Consider the following 13,530-nt stretch of genomic DNA (forward strand, 5'->3'; position numbering starts at 1 on the left):
TCAAAACCAGTCTCTTAGAGCCATCATCATCAAAATTCCACAGCTCTGGGGCCCTGGTGTCATGCAAAGCTACCAACCATTTGGAGGCTTCTGTTTCCAGATGCATGGACATGTATCTAACTTTTGCTTCCTCAGAATGAAAAGTGTCCCCAAATTCCTCCATAAACCCACTTACATGTGCCAGGAAGCACGCCAGCTCATTTGGGTCCCCTTCAAACTTCACCTTCAGGTCACGGAATGCTTTCAGGCTCCTGGGATGTTGCCTCGGTCATGGCGCTGGCTGAATCCGAACTCACCTCCTTGCCTGCCAACCTGTTGGTGGAGCTGGCCCTGCCACTTCCTCTTTCTCCTCTTGGGAAGGCTCTGACTCTCCCGATTCATCCCCCGACACTGCTGCTGATGGACCGCTCTCTGGCGTTGGTGTTGATAGGGTTAGATGACTGTAGTTGCCATGGACTGCATTTCAAGCTCCAGTCTCATTAGCCTCCAGTCGGTCATTAGGTCTCTGCTCCTTACTTTCTGTTGAGTAGACCTCCATCTCGCTGGCATTTGCTCCATCCTGTCTCCCAACCCAAATGTCCAGCCAGGCTTGGATTTACACAGGAGCTCCTTTCCCTCATGCTCCTCAGAATCTGGGGAGGGAAGTCAGCCAGCTGGGAGCTTTCGAGCCTTCGGCTTAACCCGCTTCTCCTTGACTTTCCCTTGAGCTCTCGTAGTTATAGAGGTCCCAGCCACTGCTTCCTCCTCTGTCATTGGCCTCTTCGACTTGGCCGGCTCGGTTTCTTCCATTTCAGCCAAATGGAACAGGGAAACGTTGGCTTTCCTCAGAGATGAATTCTCCAGGTAAAGCTGTATGATTTTCAGTCATGGCTTTATGTAAAGTTCTGACACAGTTGATTCAATAAAATTCTGACTCATGCATCCAGATGAAATGCATATTTCAGATTTATTGATGATGTATACAGATTTAAGCAAAAAGCCATGACTAGAAAAGTTCTCACACAGCTACCTGATAAAAGACACATAGGCACATCAAAATCTCCTCCACACTTTTCCCTTAACAGTCCAGCATTCCACTCCTGGCCAGCTGGCTGATACGATGTCAGCACCAGTTCATTCAACTTTCACAGCAGAAATGTCCTCCGAATGGGGTGGATGAGAGTCATCACTCACCAAGGGGTCTTTTTTCTCGTCTTCTTCTGAAGGAGGTATATTGCGCCCTGGAATTTCCACCTCCTTGCGGGCGCGATTTAGAACAGGTGAAATTCATTTCCCGCCAGTTTCTGGTCCTCCAGGTCAGAGTCCTTGCTCGACTCCATCAGCGGGTTCACATCTAGGTCTCTGCGTGCAAGAGCTGTCGCTGTGGCTCCCTTGCATTTGGTCGACGGGGTTTTAGTTGTCTTCGTTCCTCCCTTGGTTGCCTCTGGTTCCCTGTGGGGGCACTCAGCTGCTCGATGGGTGTCTCTGCCGCATTTGAAACAGCCACCTTTCTTCCAAGTGTGGTCTTTTGGATCCTCTTTGTCACAGAATCGCTGGGCCAAGGGGAATTGACCCGGCACTCCAGTATTCCTCCCTGCCGCTTGTGCTCGGAGTTGTCTATGAAATTGGTATTGGGTGTTCTCGACTTCCCCTGCCAGGCAGATCCATTCCTTTAGAGTAGGGGGCTCTCCTCTGCTGAGTGCCCATCTCAGGATCTCCGGCTGCAACCCCCCTTTGAAGTAGTCAATCTTGGTTGTCTCCGACCAGTCCATAACTTTTCCAGCAAGGGCTTTGAATTCCATCGCATACTCTGCCATGCTTTTTCCCCCTTGCCTAAGTTGCTGGATGGCCGCCTTCGCCTTCATCTTATCAAGTGGATCCTCAAACCATTCCCTCAAGGCTTTCATGAAGTCTCGCAGGCTGTTTAACTCCGGAGCCATGGCATCGTGCAGTTGCACATACCAATCCGCTGCGGTTCGGTGAAGCCTCGCTCCGACCTGGCTCACCTTCTTGTACTCGGTGGGGAAGCAAGATCCATACTCTTTCATGTAGATGGATATGTTGGTCAAGAAAAACACCAACTGCCATGGATCGCCGTTGATTTTGACTTGGATTTCTTTCAGGGTCCCCATAGGCACTGCCACGGCTCTCCCCCACTCATCTTGGCTCTCCGCATGGCCTCCGCTCCTCCGTCACCTCACTGGGGAGTTGGGGTTAGAGTGCCATGTCTCCCTCGCGAGTCTGGTGATGCCACCCTGGACAGCTGGGTCAAAATCTCCACCAAGGGAGTTCAAGGGTTTTCAACACTTGTTGCAGCACCACTTCCATGGCGGACATTCTCGCCTCCAAACCCCGCATTGCTTGCAGTGTCCCCTCATCTGTCCCAGTCCCATGGGACCCCGGGCTCGACACCCTTACTTCTGCCTCTAGCGGTGGTGGGGCTCTTCCATCTCCCTCTGTGGCATCTGACTGTGAAGGTCCCATCGATGGCTCTTCCAGTATCAGGTCTGGAGTTTGAGGCTCTCACAAAGTCGAGGGTGAGAAGTGCGCTCTCCAACTCCGTAGTGTTGAGCCAAGGTTCCACCTCATACTCACTCTCCCCGCTCCCAGAGCTCTCCTCTGACTCAACCTTTTCTTCCTCCTCTCTGGCGTACAGCACCGTCTGCTCAGATGACGGCAGGGGCGATGGCTGCTTCGCCCGAGATTTTCTGTGTTTTGGCATGATTCATTAACTCTCAACTGAGTTACTTTCTCAGGAAGAGTTCTCGAACACAAAGATGATTCGCAGCTTAATGTCAGCACAGTTCATTCAAGCTTTCACACAATAACAGTCAGGAGACCAAAATCCTTTAACTGTTTTAATGAAGCAAAATGACTAGCACAAAGGTAAAGCTGTGAATGGAGAGTTCCCGCTCAAACCTACATTTAAAACTACATTTCCTTAACTGGTTCCCTTTCCCACACAAGTATGTCACCCCCCTCCCCATCCAGGCGGTGTTTCTGGTGTATCTCAACCAATTGGCCTTGATGTCTGCCATCATAAATGTGTAGCCATAATAATACAATTCACACTCCAACTTCACACCCCCTCCCACCCGGTGACAGAGAGCCTACACCATTGATAAGGAAATGATGGAAGATGCTCCAATAAGGGGTTCTGTGAACCCTTTGATCAGAGGGATCTGACATATGACCTTGGATTTCTTCTCACAGCAACTTTTCCCCTCCCATCCAGAGCTTTCTTCCATATTTTTATAATAGCAATGAACTGAATAAAAACCTAACCCTGAATAAAACACCTTGCCCTGTCTTGGATTGGTCCATTAAAAATAAATCTAATCAGCTTTCACCCAATGATCTGGATTGCTGACTTTTCTACTTGCTATAAACTGATGATTTTAACGAAGTCTTTCTCGCTCAACTCTTCATCTGTAAGAAGAAGTTCTGTACTGTAAACCTTATGACGGAAGGTGATTTAAATATACACATCTGCCCATCCCATCAGATCCAGCAGAAGGGGCATTCTGTGGGTCCCGTCTGTTAGGGAATTATACTCAGGGCCACAACTAGGGTCTGTGTCACCTGGGGCAAACATGGATTCCACATCCATTTTGGCGTCCCCCCAGCACTCTTTCTGGCCACCCCCCCAGTGCGGCGCCCGGGTCACATGCCCTGCTTGCCCCCCCTAGTTGCGGCCCTGATTATACTTGGTGGGTCCCAGGAGGCGGGCCTTCTCTTCCATGGCGCCCGCCTTATGGAAATTCTCTCCACCACTACCCCACCAAGTGAGGTCATCCCTCTTTATTTTCCAGAAGTCCATCAAGACCTGGCTGTGTCATCAGACCTGGGGGTCCCAGGGGACCAGTGAGATCTTGAGGTGGCTCCCTTGCTAATTTAATCTCTTGTGTGCCTTAATGCTTTTTAAACTTTTAAATAATGACTGCTTTTTGACATGTTTATTGTTTTATATCTGTGTTGTATGCCACCCAGAGTCACTTCTTGTGAGATGGGTGGCCATATAAATTTGATATCTAAATAAACAAATAAATACTGAATTAGTTTATTTCTTTCCATGCATCAGTAAAGAAAACACTCAGGGCCGCAACTAGAGTAAAGTGCATCAGTAAAATAAATCACAGGATTGGAATCTGGTCCAATATCTGTTAGACACATTATTAGCAAATAGAGCAAAGCAAGTTTTCTTCCAATTTATTTGATATATGACCTTCAAAACGACTTGTGATAATTTATTTCAAAGTTCCGCTGACTACATTTTCAGCACCTCATTTTGCCTGGATAACAGTGAGAGGAGAAAACAATGAAGCCGATGCTTTCAAGTTCCCAATAAAAAGCAAAGGCAGTTGGCAGGCTTCCTCTTGCTCTACAGTTAAATATCTCTATTTAAATGCAAATTATCATCTGACACTATAAAAAAATAACATAACAGGAAGCAGGTAGACATGTCAACGTCTGTTAAAAATAACTTGTGTTTATTTTCAGGAGAGAAGGATCAATGTGGTGGAATGTTTATTAAGAATAACATCAGCACCAAGCTTTTATTTGGATATGTCAGTTTCATGATGTATTGATTAGCGTATCATTTATGGGGCTTTCTGAAATACTATCCATCTCTGTCACTTGGGAACAGCATGACAGTATAGGTTGGCTTTCCCAAACCTAGATGTTTCCCAGATATGTGGACTCAATTTTCCTGAATTCTCAGCAATGGCTTTGCTGTCTAGGGCATCTTGGAACTTTATGGCTGAGTTGAACATCTATAGATCTCTATTTTAAAAAATAAAGTATTCTTTAGAATATTTTCATGTACAGTTCTGTCTGTCTATCTACTTTTGAACACATAAATCTGGTTTCAATAAAATATTCTTAAAAACTACATCCAATTCTGTTGAATAACAACATACAGAGAAAAAGAGAGTCATTCGATTGCTAGTGATAGTCAGTGTGGAAATAAGAGGAGTGTGTACTGAATTGGATTTGAGCCCCAAGTCAGATTGGCCTCCTGAATCAGTATGAACAGGAAGTGCTTTCTGAATCTCTGGACTGAGATCTGAGCACATCTTTTAGATTATGTCATAATGAATTGAAAAGATTATTTAGAGCACAGCCTTATCCTAAAGTCAGTGGGATTTAATTTTGCCAGAAGCATAAGATTGTACTTCAGTGGGTAGCATTCCCAGTGACATTATGTTTCTTTGTATTTCTAACTGAATATATAGTATTTGGATCATGCAAAACTACTTTTCCCTATATATGAGAGAGAATAGATCCAAACAGAATTCCAAGTCTTTGCAAGTCTTCAATTACATTTATGTGTTTATTCCCAATTTCTTTTACAAAATGTCTGTTATAAATCTTCACTGTCTGTTTTCTTACCCTCCCTCATTCCTAATCACTTCTTTTCTAAGGCAGTTTGGTGTATCTAGTTTTCTATAGAGTGCTTCAGGAGATGGTGAATAACAATTATCATTGTTACAGGTTAAAGTTCTATTACTTGTGCCAGACGGTATCCCTTTCCTCTCAGCCAGAATGAGCTTGCATGTCAGAACTATAATGGAAGTCCTGATCCCAATAAACAGATGCCAGGCTATGGCAGAAACTACATGCTGATATAAGAAAGTTTTCATAATTGCCTTAAATGAACTTTGGACCTGATGTTTTTAATGAGGTGGTTAGCTTACATGTGCAACTGTTGTATAACATAATTAGTAAATTCTATCAATATTATGTAGCTGTCAGAAAGTGATGAAATTTGGTTGAATATATATTCTACATGACCTGCTGGCTTCATGTGTATTTAACAAAGCATCTTCCTCTACACAGCAAAAGTATTTGGTGCTTAGTTGCAGCATTAAGGAGGCTAATTCATAACAAAACACCATTTGAAACATTTAAGCTATCTAACATGTTAAATATTATCATGCTGTGTTTCTGTCAAATAAAGGAAAGGAAGCCAGAGTTTAGGATTCATCTCTGGAAATCTGGGTCACTTTTTCATTTTATCCCAGAATTCTTGTTTGATCTCCTGGCCAAAAGTTCATGAAATCTTATGTCTTGGCATTTCTTCCTAGAAAATTTGCTTTCTTCATCATTTATGGAACTTGGGTGGGCCAAAGGAGAGTAGGAAAGAAGTTTATATTCTCTCATTTCTGGAATTCTGTAGACATGCAGAAGCAAGCCAGAGAATTTCTCATGGGGAACATCAACAAGTGAATAAATAGACAAGTTTAATAAGCAAGCATAATTTTAAGGAGGTAAACAAGTCTGTATAGTCTTGCCTAGAAATACAGGAATATAACATTCTCCTCAAATTATAGGCCTTGGACAGGACCAGTTACTTGGTATAACTGCATGAAGAAAAGGAGTACAGAGGAAAATCAGTCTTTAACAGAAGCTGTAAGAAAGCGGCTTTGCAGACAAGATGTCACAGTCTGACCATAAAGCAACTACCTGCTCTGTGTATCAAGCTGTAGTTGGTCTTGTTATCAAATATTCAATCAGTTCTGTCAGAGATATCTCTCTACTGTCACTACCCAATGGTTTCTGGCAAAGAGAGGTTCAGATTACATATTAGAATAAGCATCCATTAAGGAAGAACAGTTTGACAGTGGGACCAATTATCCAAAGAGATGGTAGGCTCCTCTTCACTGAATGTATTCAAGCAAGGCCAGGCAGCCAACTGTCTAGGATGCATTAATTTGGGCTCCTGTACTGAGCAGGTCATTGGATTCAGTGGCCTGAATGGCTTCTTCCAACATTATGATTCTACAATTCCAAGCAACAGAGCAGGCTGTGGCCTTCCACCAGTTTTATTTCTGAAAAATGACTCTAGAGCCGAGGATTCCAGATGCATTACTGGAAATAAATACCTTGCTTTGGACTGGTGCTTTTTCTCAACAATCTGGTCTCACATTAGACATGGTTGTAATTTAAAGAAACCAAACCAAATAAAATAAAATCAGAGAGGCATGGTCCCTGGAAGGTGCCAAGGCAGGTGTCTCTAGCCATACTGATGCTCCATCATGAAATTTGGATTACCAGGCTTTAGGCTTTTGCTTTTTTTTCCTACCTATTAATGCCTTCTTTCTACAATACCTTCTTTCTTATTGCTTGGCAACCTCACACAAAGATAGAGTTGGGAAAAGATCTTAATATTTAGGCATTTCAATTTCTACAATTGCCATCTAAGACAAAATGGTGCAATCAGGATCCGTAGTTCTATTACACATTATCTTTAATTCATATATATGAGACATGGCAGATTTTCTAAGGAACCCCTTTTCTTGCCTGTCATACAATAGTGGTAAAACATGACAATCTCATAAAAATGCCATAGTAGATTACCTTAAGGAGTTGTTCTGGGATGAAGCTTAAAGGCACTGAAGAAAACAGGCTGTGAATCACCTCTTAATTTTGTTTCTACTCTTTCTAAAGGTGGACAGTGTCACAAGTCCTGTGGAAACCGATGCTGGGGACCTTTAGCAGATCAGTGCCAGAGTTGTAAGTATATTTGAATAAGAAAAGATTGTGAGAAGGAAAAATTAATACAAACCAGCATTCATGCTATTGACCTATTATCAACAACTATCAAATAATTATGTGATGAAAGCTTTTTTTCTCACTGACATAACCTTACTATGATATAGAAGAAAGCAATACAGTCCTGAAGTAGTCAGACTGTGCCATACATTCAGACTTGAACCTTTTTTTTAATGAAAAAGTAATGGAAATAAAACTATCCCACAGTCTTTCTACCTGATTTTCCAGGATTTTTTTTTTACTTAGGCAAGTATCCATAATGGAATATCCACCCACCACCTGAGATCGAACAGCCTACTCAGGAATTGTCAGAAGTTCTCCATAACTAGAAACTACACAGGGAGCAGCAAGGTCTCAACATAATGTATCACTTGTGTTACCCCTAGATATCATCACATTGGCTTTGAAGTGTGCATCATAAAAGCTTCTACATGTATGATTGTTCACATATAGCATTCCATCTTGCTGGAATCACTGTAAAACTCAACTCCTTAGTAACATGAATAATAAAGCATCATTGATATCTTCATGGTTATAGACACAAATGCTGGAAAATTGGAGGATAAGAGGAGAAGTGTGGTCGGCATGCATACCAAAATGTTTAAAGTTTTGGACCCAATATACATGCTGAATGAATGTTGAGTTGAAGAATGGTAAAAAGAAAAGGGGACAAATCTTGGCAGCATAGGCAAAAACTTTGACCCCCAACTTTGAATTTTCAGGATATAAATAAAAGAACTTGAGTGGTGAGCTACTGGAATAGTGGCCACAGCAACTTGTGACATGCCTAGTAGACAATGATATCATGTAGTTCAATTCATAAGGTGACTGCTGTTGACAATATTTTCTAGAAAGATTTTTTGTTTGTGACAATGCAATTTGGTGCTGAAGAATGAAATTAAATTGTAGCTGCGGTAAAATAATGAGTGAAAAAATGATTAATCCAGAGATCTGAATAAAGTGATTGATTTATTCAGTGACCCGTATCGGTCAGGACCTTGAAAAAGATCCTTAAATAAATCACTAGAAATTAATTTTCTGAATTAGTTTATTTTTCAAACCCTTTTACCACATTCCCAAACTTCAAAGAAGACTTAACTGAAGAAGTCCCCAAATTATTTGACAAATAGTAACAGAAATCAAGCATGATAGAATCCAAGTACTGGAGAATAAACTAATATAATTTTGCTGAAATCAAAACAACAAAATATTATACAATATTTAATTTATAAAGACATACTAAACATATTGATGGAAAACATTTATAACTTGATTTGCCTTTTAAAAAGGCACAGCTTATAAAATCAGACAAAATATTCCACACTGAAAAGATCCTATCCCTGGTGGTCATCAATTTGTCCTTAGAAAGTGGCGGATCAAACAGCCAGCCTCACTTGATGGCCTAATCAGGTTTATATATGGCCAGTTATTATGGGTCTGGATTATTCAGGCTTTAAAAGTAAAAACAGCACCTTGAATTATGGCTGAAAGCCAACTGAGGTCCAGTGAAGTCAACAGGAAAGATGTTATATGCTTTATGTGGCAGAAACATAAATATATCCCAGACCTATTGAAAATAATTTCTAAAGGAAATCCCATCCATGCAAAATGCATGACTTTTATCTAAACTGGAGATCATCAATATTTATATGATGGTGGTAAAACAATATTTCGTAAGCGTGGCATATGCCTACTTGTTACCAATGTAGAATAGCTTTCATTCAGCTGTTTCGTTTGAACATAGTTCTCAGAATATGTTTCTAGCATACTGTAATGGGATGTCGGAATGGCCTTGGGAGATGGAGGAAGAGCTACAGACTAGGCAATGGTCAGATAAGATCCTGTAGAAGGAATGTGGGCATGGCAGATGTCTCAGAAGGGAACTTCCTAGTTTCAGGAGGGAGGAGAGATGTACTTTCAGACTTGCAAGTTTCTGTTAATATAGCCTTACAATAAAGATACAGCTAGTACTCCTGGGTATGCTTCTTGTCTGGACTACCTCATAAGGCTGACACTTCCCTGGTTAGCAGAGGATCTGATTATTTCATTTTCTGTGCTTCTATGCTTCATTGCCCATCAGCATCTTTGGGAAGGCAAGATAAATTATTAGTAAAATGTGGAAAGTGGTCTTTTTCCCTCAAGATGCCGTATGATTTGTTTTTAACTTTCTCTGAAATTGTTTGGATATTGTTTAGCGAAGATGTTTCTGAAGTGGAAACCAATAACTTTGATCAGTGTGCTCTAAAACAGTAAAAATGACTCCCCCATATGTAGTACAATGAATGCTGTTTGACACACTGTTCATAATGAGAGCCAGTTTGGCCTAGTTGGGCTAGAAACCAGGAGACCGAGAGTTCTAGTCCTGCCTGAGGCATGAAAGCCGGCTGGGTGACCTTGGGCCAGTCCCTCTCTCTCAGCCCAACTCACCTTGCAGGGTTGCTGTTGTGGGGAAAATAGGAGGAGGAAGGAGTATTGGGTATGTTCTGTTAATATGTTTTCTACTACAGATTAAGGTTACTATGGTAACTAATCATTTTGGCCGGGTGAAGAGGTTGAATTTAATTGTCCCCTTTTCACGTGTTAATGGTTGCATTGGCTAAGGGAGGAACTTGCCTGAACTTGTTTTAGTTTCAGTTTCCCTTCTGTGTAGGCATGTAGAGAGTTAAGCAGCTCTCACTGAGAGCCTGTAAATATGTTTGTTTTCTGTAAATAAAATCATTTTTATAGAAATGCCTGGTGTGTGACTTTTCTGATCTCTCCTGAGCCAAATGCTTTCTAGCACTCTGCCAAAATGTTCGCCCCCTTGAGTTATTTATAAAAATAATAAAGGCAGGATAGAAAATAAATAAATAAATCCATGGTGTCCCCCCCTCATTTAAACAACACATTAGAGATTAGATTGGCCCCTTCCTTTCTGGCCTTTCGTAAGGCCTTGAAAACTTTGCTTTGTGCCTGAGCCTGGGGCCCTGGGTGTGAGATAGAGCCTGTCTCCTGGCTGTGTGGATAATTGCTTTGATTATGCCTACTGCTATCTGTTTTATTTTTGTTTTACATTTTTATATTGTGTATTATATGTATTTTATTTATTTTATTGTAAGCTGCCTAGAGTCACATAAAAGTGAGATGGGCAGGTATGTAAATTGAATAAACAAACAAACACATGTTCAGGTATATATATGAAAACAACTATGATGCATAACCAAATGACATGTTAAATGCCCGAAACATATTTTTTAAAGTTACATCTGCATGTTAATACATTTTTCTTTTTTTAAATATAATTTTATTGAAGTTTTTATATGAATAAAAGATAACATAAGAACATATGTGGTTGGTCTTGTTAAGAGAGTTAAAAGAAAAAAAGATTTAAAAAGTGTGAGAAACAATAAAAATAAAGAGGAAAAGAAAAAGATAATTAAAGAAGCAACTTCCAATCTTTTTTATCACGGTTATGAACCAGTTTATTATCCCTCATCTCTCTCTAAGATTATATCACATAGTTCCTCTCTATCCTATATTCAACCCTTTTAATCAACAAATCCAGAAATCACCATTTCATTTTTCCCCATTTTCAGCAAAAAGTCCTTTAAAGGTTTCCAGTCCTTTACAAAAGTACTTGTTGTTTATCCCTGATCAATCGGGTAAATTTTGCCATTTCTGCAAATTCTGCCATCTTCACAATCCATTCCTCTGTTGTGAGTATTTCAGTATTTTCTCCAACTTTGTGCATATAATAGTCTTGCTGCAGTTACCGTTTACAAAACCAATTTTCCATGTTTTTTTTTTTTTTGGCAGATTTTGTTTCTTTAAATATTCATCCACTTTTGCCATGGAGATTTCTTGTCTTTTATAAAGTTTTATGTAGTACTGATAAAATACTCTTTGCATATTTACATTATGTGTTATCTTAGTTTTCCCATTTTGCAATTTTAGTATTTTCTTCTTACTTTCTTTTCTCAGTTTATATGCTAGCCATTTTCCTGGCTTGTTTGCTAACTCAAATTTTTTCTGTTTTGCAAAGTTCAGTTTTATCTCCATTTCTTTGATTGTTAACATAGAAAGTTGGCACTGTAAAAGCTTGATTTGCTATGAGACATCTTTCCTTCCTGGATATCTCTTTTACTCCTCCTCTTCCATTTTTATCTCCATTAAGATCTTTTGCATCTTCTCATCTCTTTGCATTTTCAACTTGCTGTTTTGCTGTATAAAATGTCCCCTCATAAAGGCTTTATTGGCTTCCCATACTGTCCTTATATCAGTCCTTTTATTAAAGTTAATCTCAAAAAATTACTTCAATTTCTTTTTTGCAGTCTTCCATTATTGACTCCTCCTGTAACAAAGTTTCATTTAGCTATACCTATAAGTTCTAACTTTCCTCTTGTATATTAAAGTCACTCAGTTATGATCTGAAAAAGTCTGGGAATATCTTCACTTTATTAATGCATGTAGCAAGACTTTTAGAAATCCAAAACATATCTATTCTTGAAAAAGATCTGTCTTTCAGAAAAGTACGTATATTCTATGGAGTCTCCATTTTTATGTTGCCATATATCTTTAAGCTCAAAGTTATCCATCATTTCAAAAAATATTTTCTGTAATGACTGCCTAACCTAACAGAGCCAGACTCACAAGTGAACTTTATGAAATCTGGTTTATTGAAGGGTTAGTATGCAAGTACAGAGAAAGCTGAGAATGAGCCAAAAGCGCGCCAAATACAAATTAAGAACCCTCGCCTCAAAACGTAACACCTCCCCCCACCCAGCCGTTTCAACCACCCCCCTCCCAGGTGCCAGTAACCGTCTTCACCCATCCTGGGAAAGCAACCTTGAACATTTGAGAAAACCCAAACACATTCCATTCCCTCAGCCCAGAGATAACAGTCCGGGCAATGGAAACCTCCTTTCCCTGTAAATCAAACACGCAATCAGTAAATGACATGTGAAGTGTTACGATGTACCAGGCACGTTGAAACAGTGAACATGACATTTATCTTGTGTTGATTTAATTTCTTTCTTAGAGGTTCTTTTTGTGGGCACACCACTCCATTCCAATCTCCCAGGAAACACCAATTTTCATATGGCAAGTCTATTAGTTTTTCCATAAGTCCCTTGAAAAATACAGTTTTTTAAAAATTATTTGGGGCATACATTCCCAATATCATAGTTTCAGTTTCATTCAAATTGATTTCAGCCCCAACATATTGGCTGTGGTCATCAGTCATTATCAATTTTGGTTGTAATTTTGGGTTTATATACAAAACAACTCATTTCTTAGTTGATCTTGCCAAAATAAATTCCTGTCCCTAATTTTTACAAATCAAGTATTTTTTTTATCTTTGTTCCTTACATGTGTTTCCTGTAAACAAATTATATCAGCTCCCAATGTGGTAGTCTCTTCTTCAGTCTCTTGTATTCATTGTGCCAATCCTTCCTTCTGATCCACTTGCATATCCTCCAATTCCTCTTTAAACCTTTCAGATAAGTCTCTCACCTTTTGGACTGAATTAAGTCAGAATCCCTGCTGTTTGAAAGTTAAAACCACTCCTTCCAATTTGTTCCAGTGGAATAGTCACTGATGCTATCACTGATGCTGTGACATTCTTCCCCATTTTTTCAAACAACTTTTGTAATCAAACCTTTATTATGGTCATAGACCACCATAAACATCTTTTGTAAAATCTCTGGTGTGATTCCTTTTTCTGTTATATGTTGTGTAAATGATCCTCTCCTCCCTTTTGTGATTTTTGCTGCTTTTCTAGTTGTATCCATTTTCTTTTTTAATTTATAATCCAGAAAGGAGAAGTAGAAAATAAAGAGAGACTTTTTTTCCCCTAAGCCCTTAACTGTTTGGTCCCTTTCGGCACTCCATAGCTCTATAGTCACATGATCTTTCACAACTTCCAGTTTCCCTTACCTCTTTGTTTAACAGAGTCAACAAATTGTCTTTCTTAGTAAGTTTAAACAATCTTCTTTCCTACTGGAGGTATGTATTATT

At 39.9% G+C, this 13,530-nt stretch overlaps 1 protein-coding gene across 1 annotated transcript in view; it reads left to right on the plus strand.

Moving 5' to 3' along the window:
- Positions 1-13,530, plus strand: part of ERBB4 (erb-b2 receptor tyrosine kinase 4) — a 559,265-nt gene that overhangs the window by 278,034 nt on the left and 267,701 nt on the right. Inside the window, exon 5 of the mRNA XM_063303051.1 lies at positions 7,432-7,497. Coding sequence (XP_063159121.1) covers positions 7,432-7,497 — 66 coding nt within the window. The remainder of the gene's footprint in view (positions 1-7,431; positions 7,498-13,530) is intronic.

This window comes from Candoia aspera, chromosome 1, assembly GCF_035149785.1.
Source record: "Candoia aspera isolate rCanAsp1 chromosome 1, rCanAsp1.hap2, whole genome shotgun sequence".
NCBI classification, from domain to species: Eukaryota; Metazoa; Chordata; class Lepidosauria; order Squamata; family Boidae; genus Candoia; species Candoia aspera.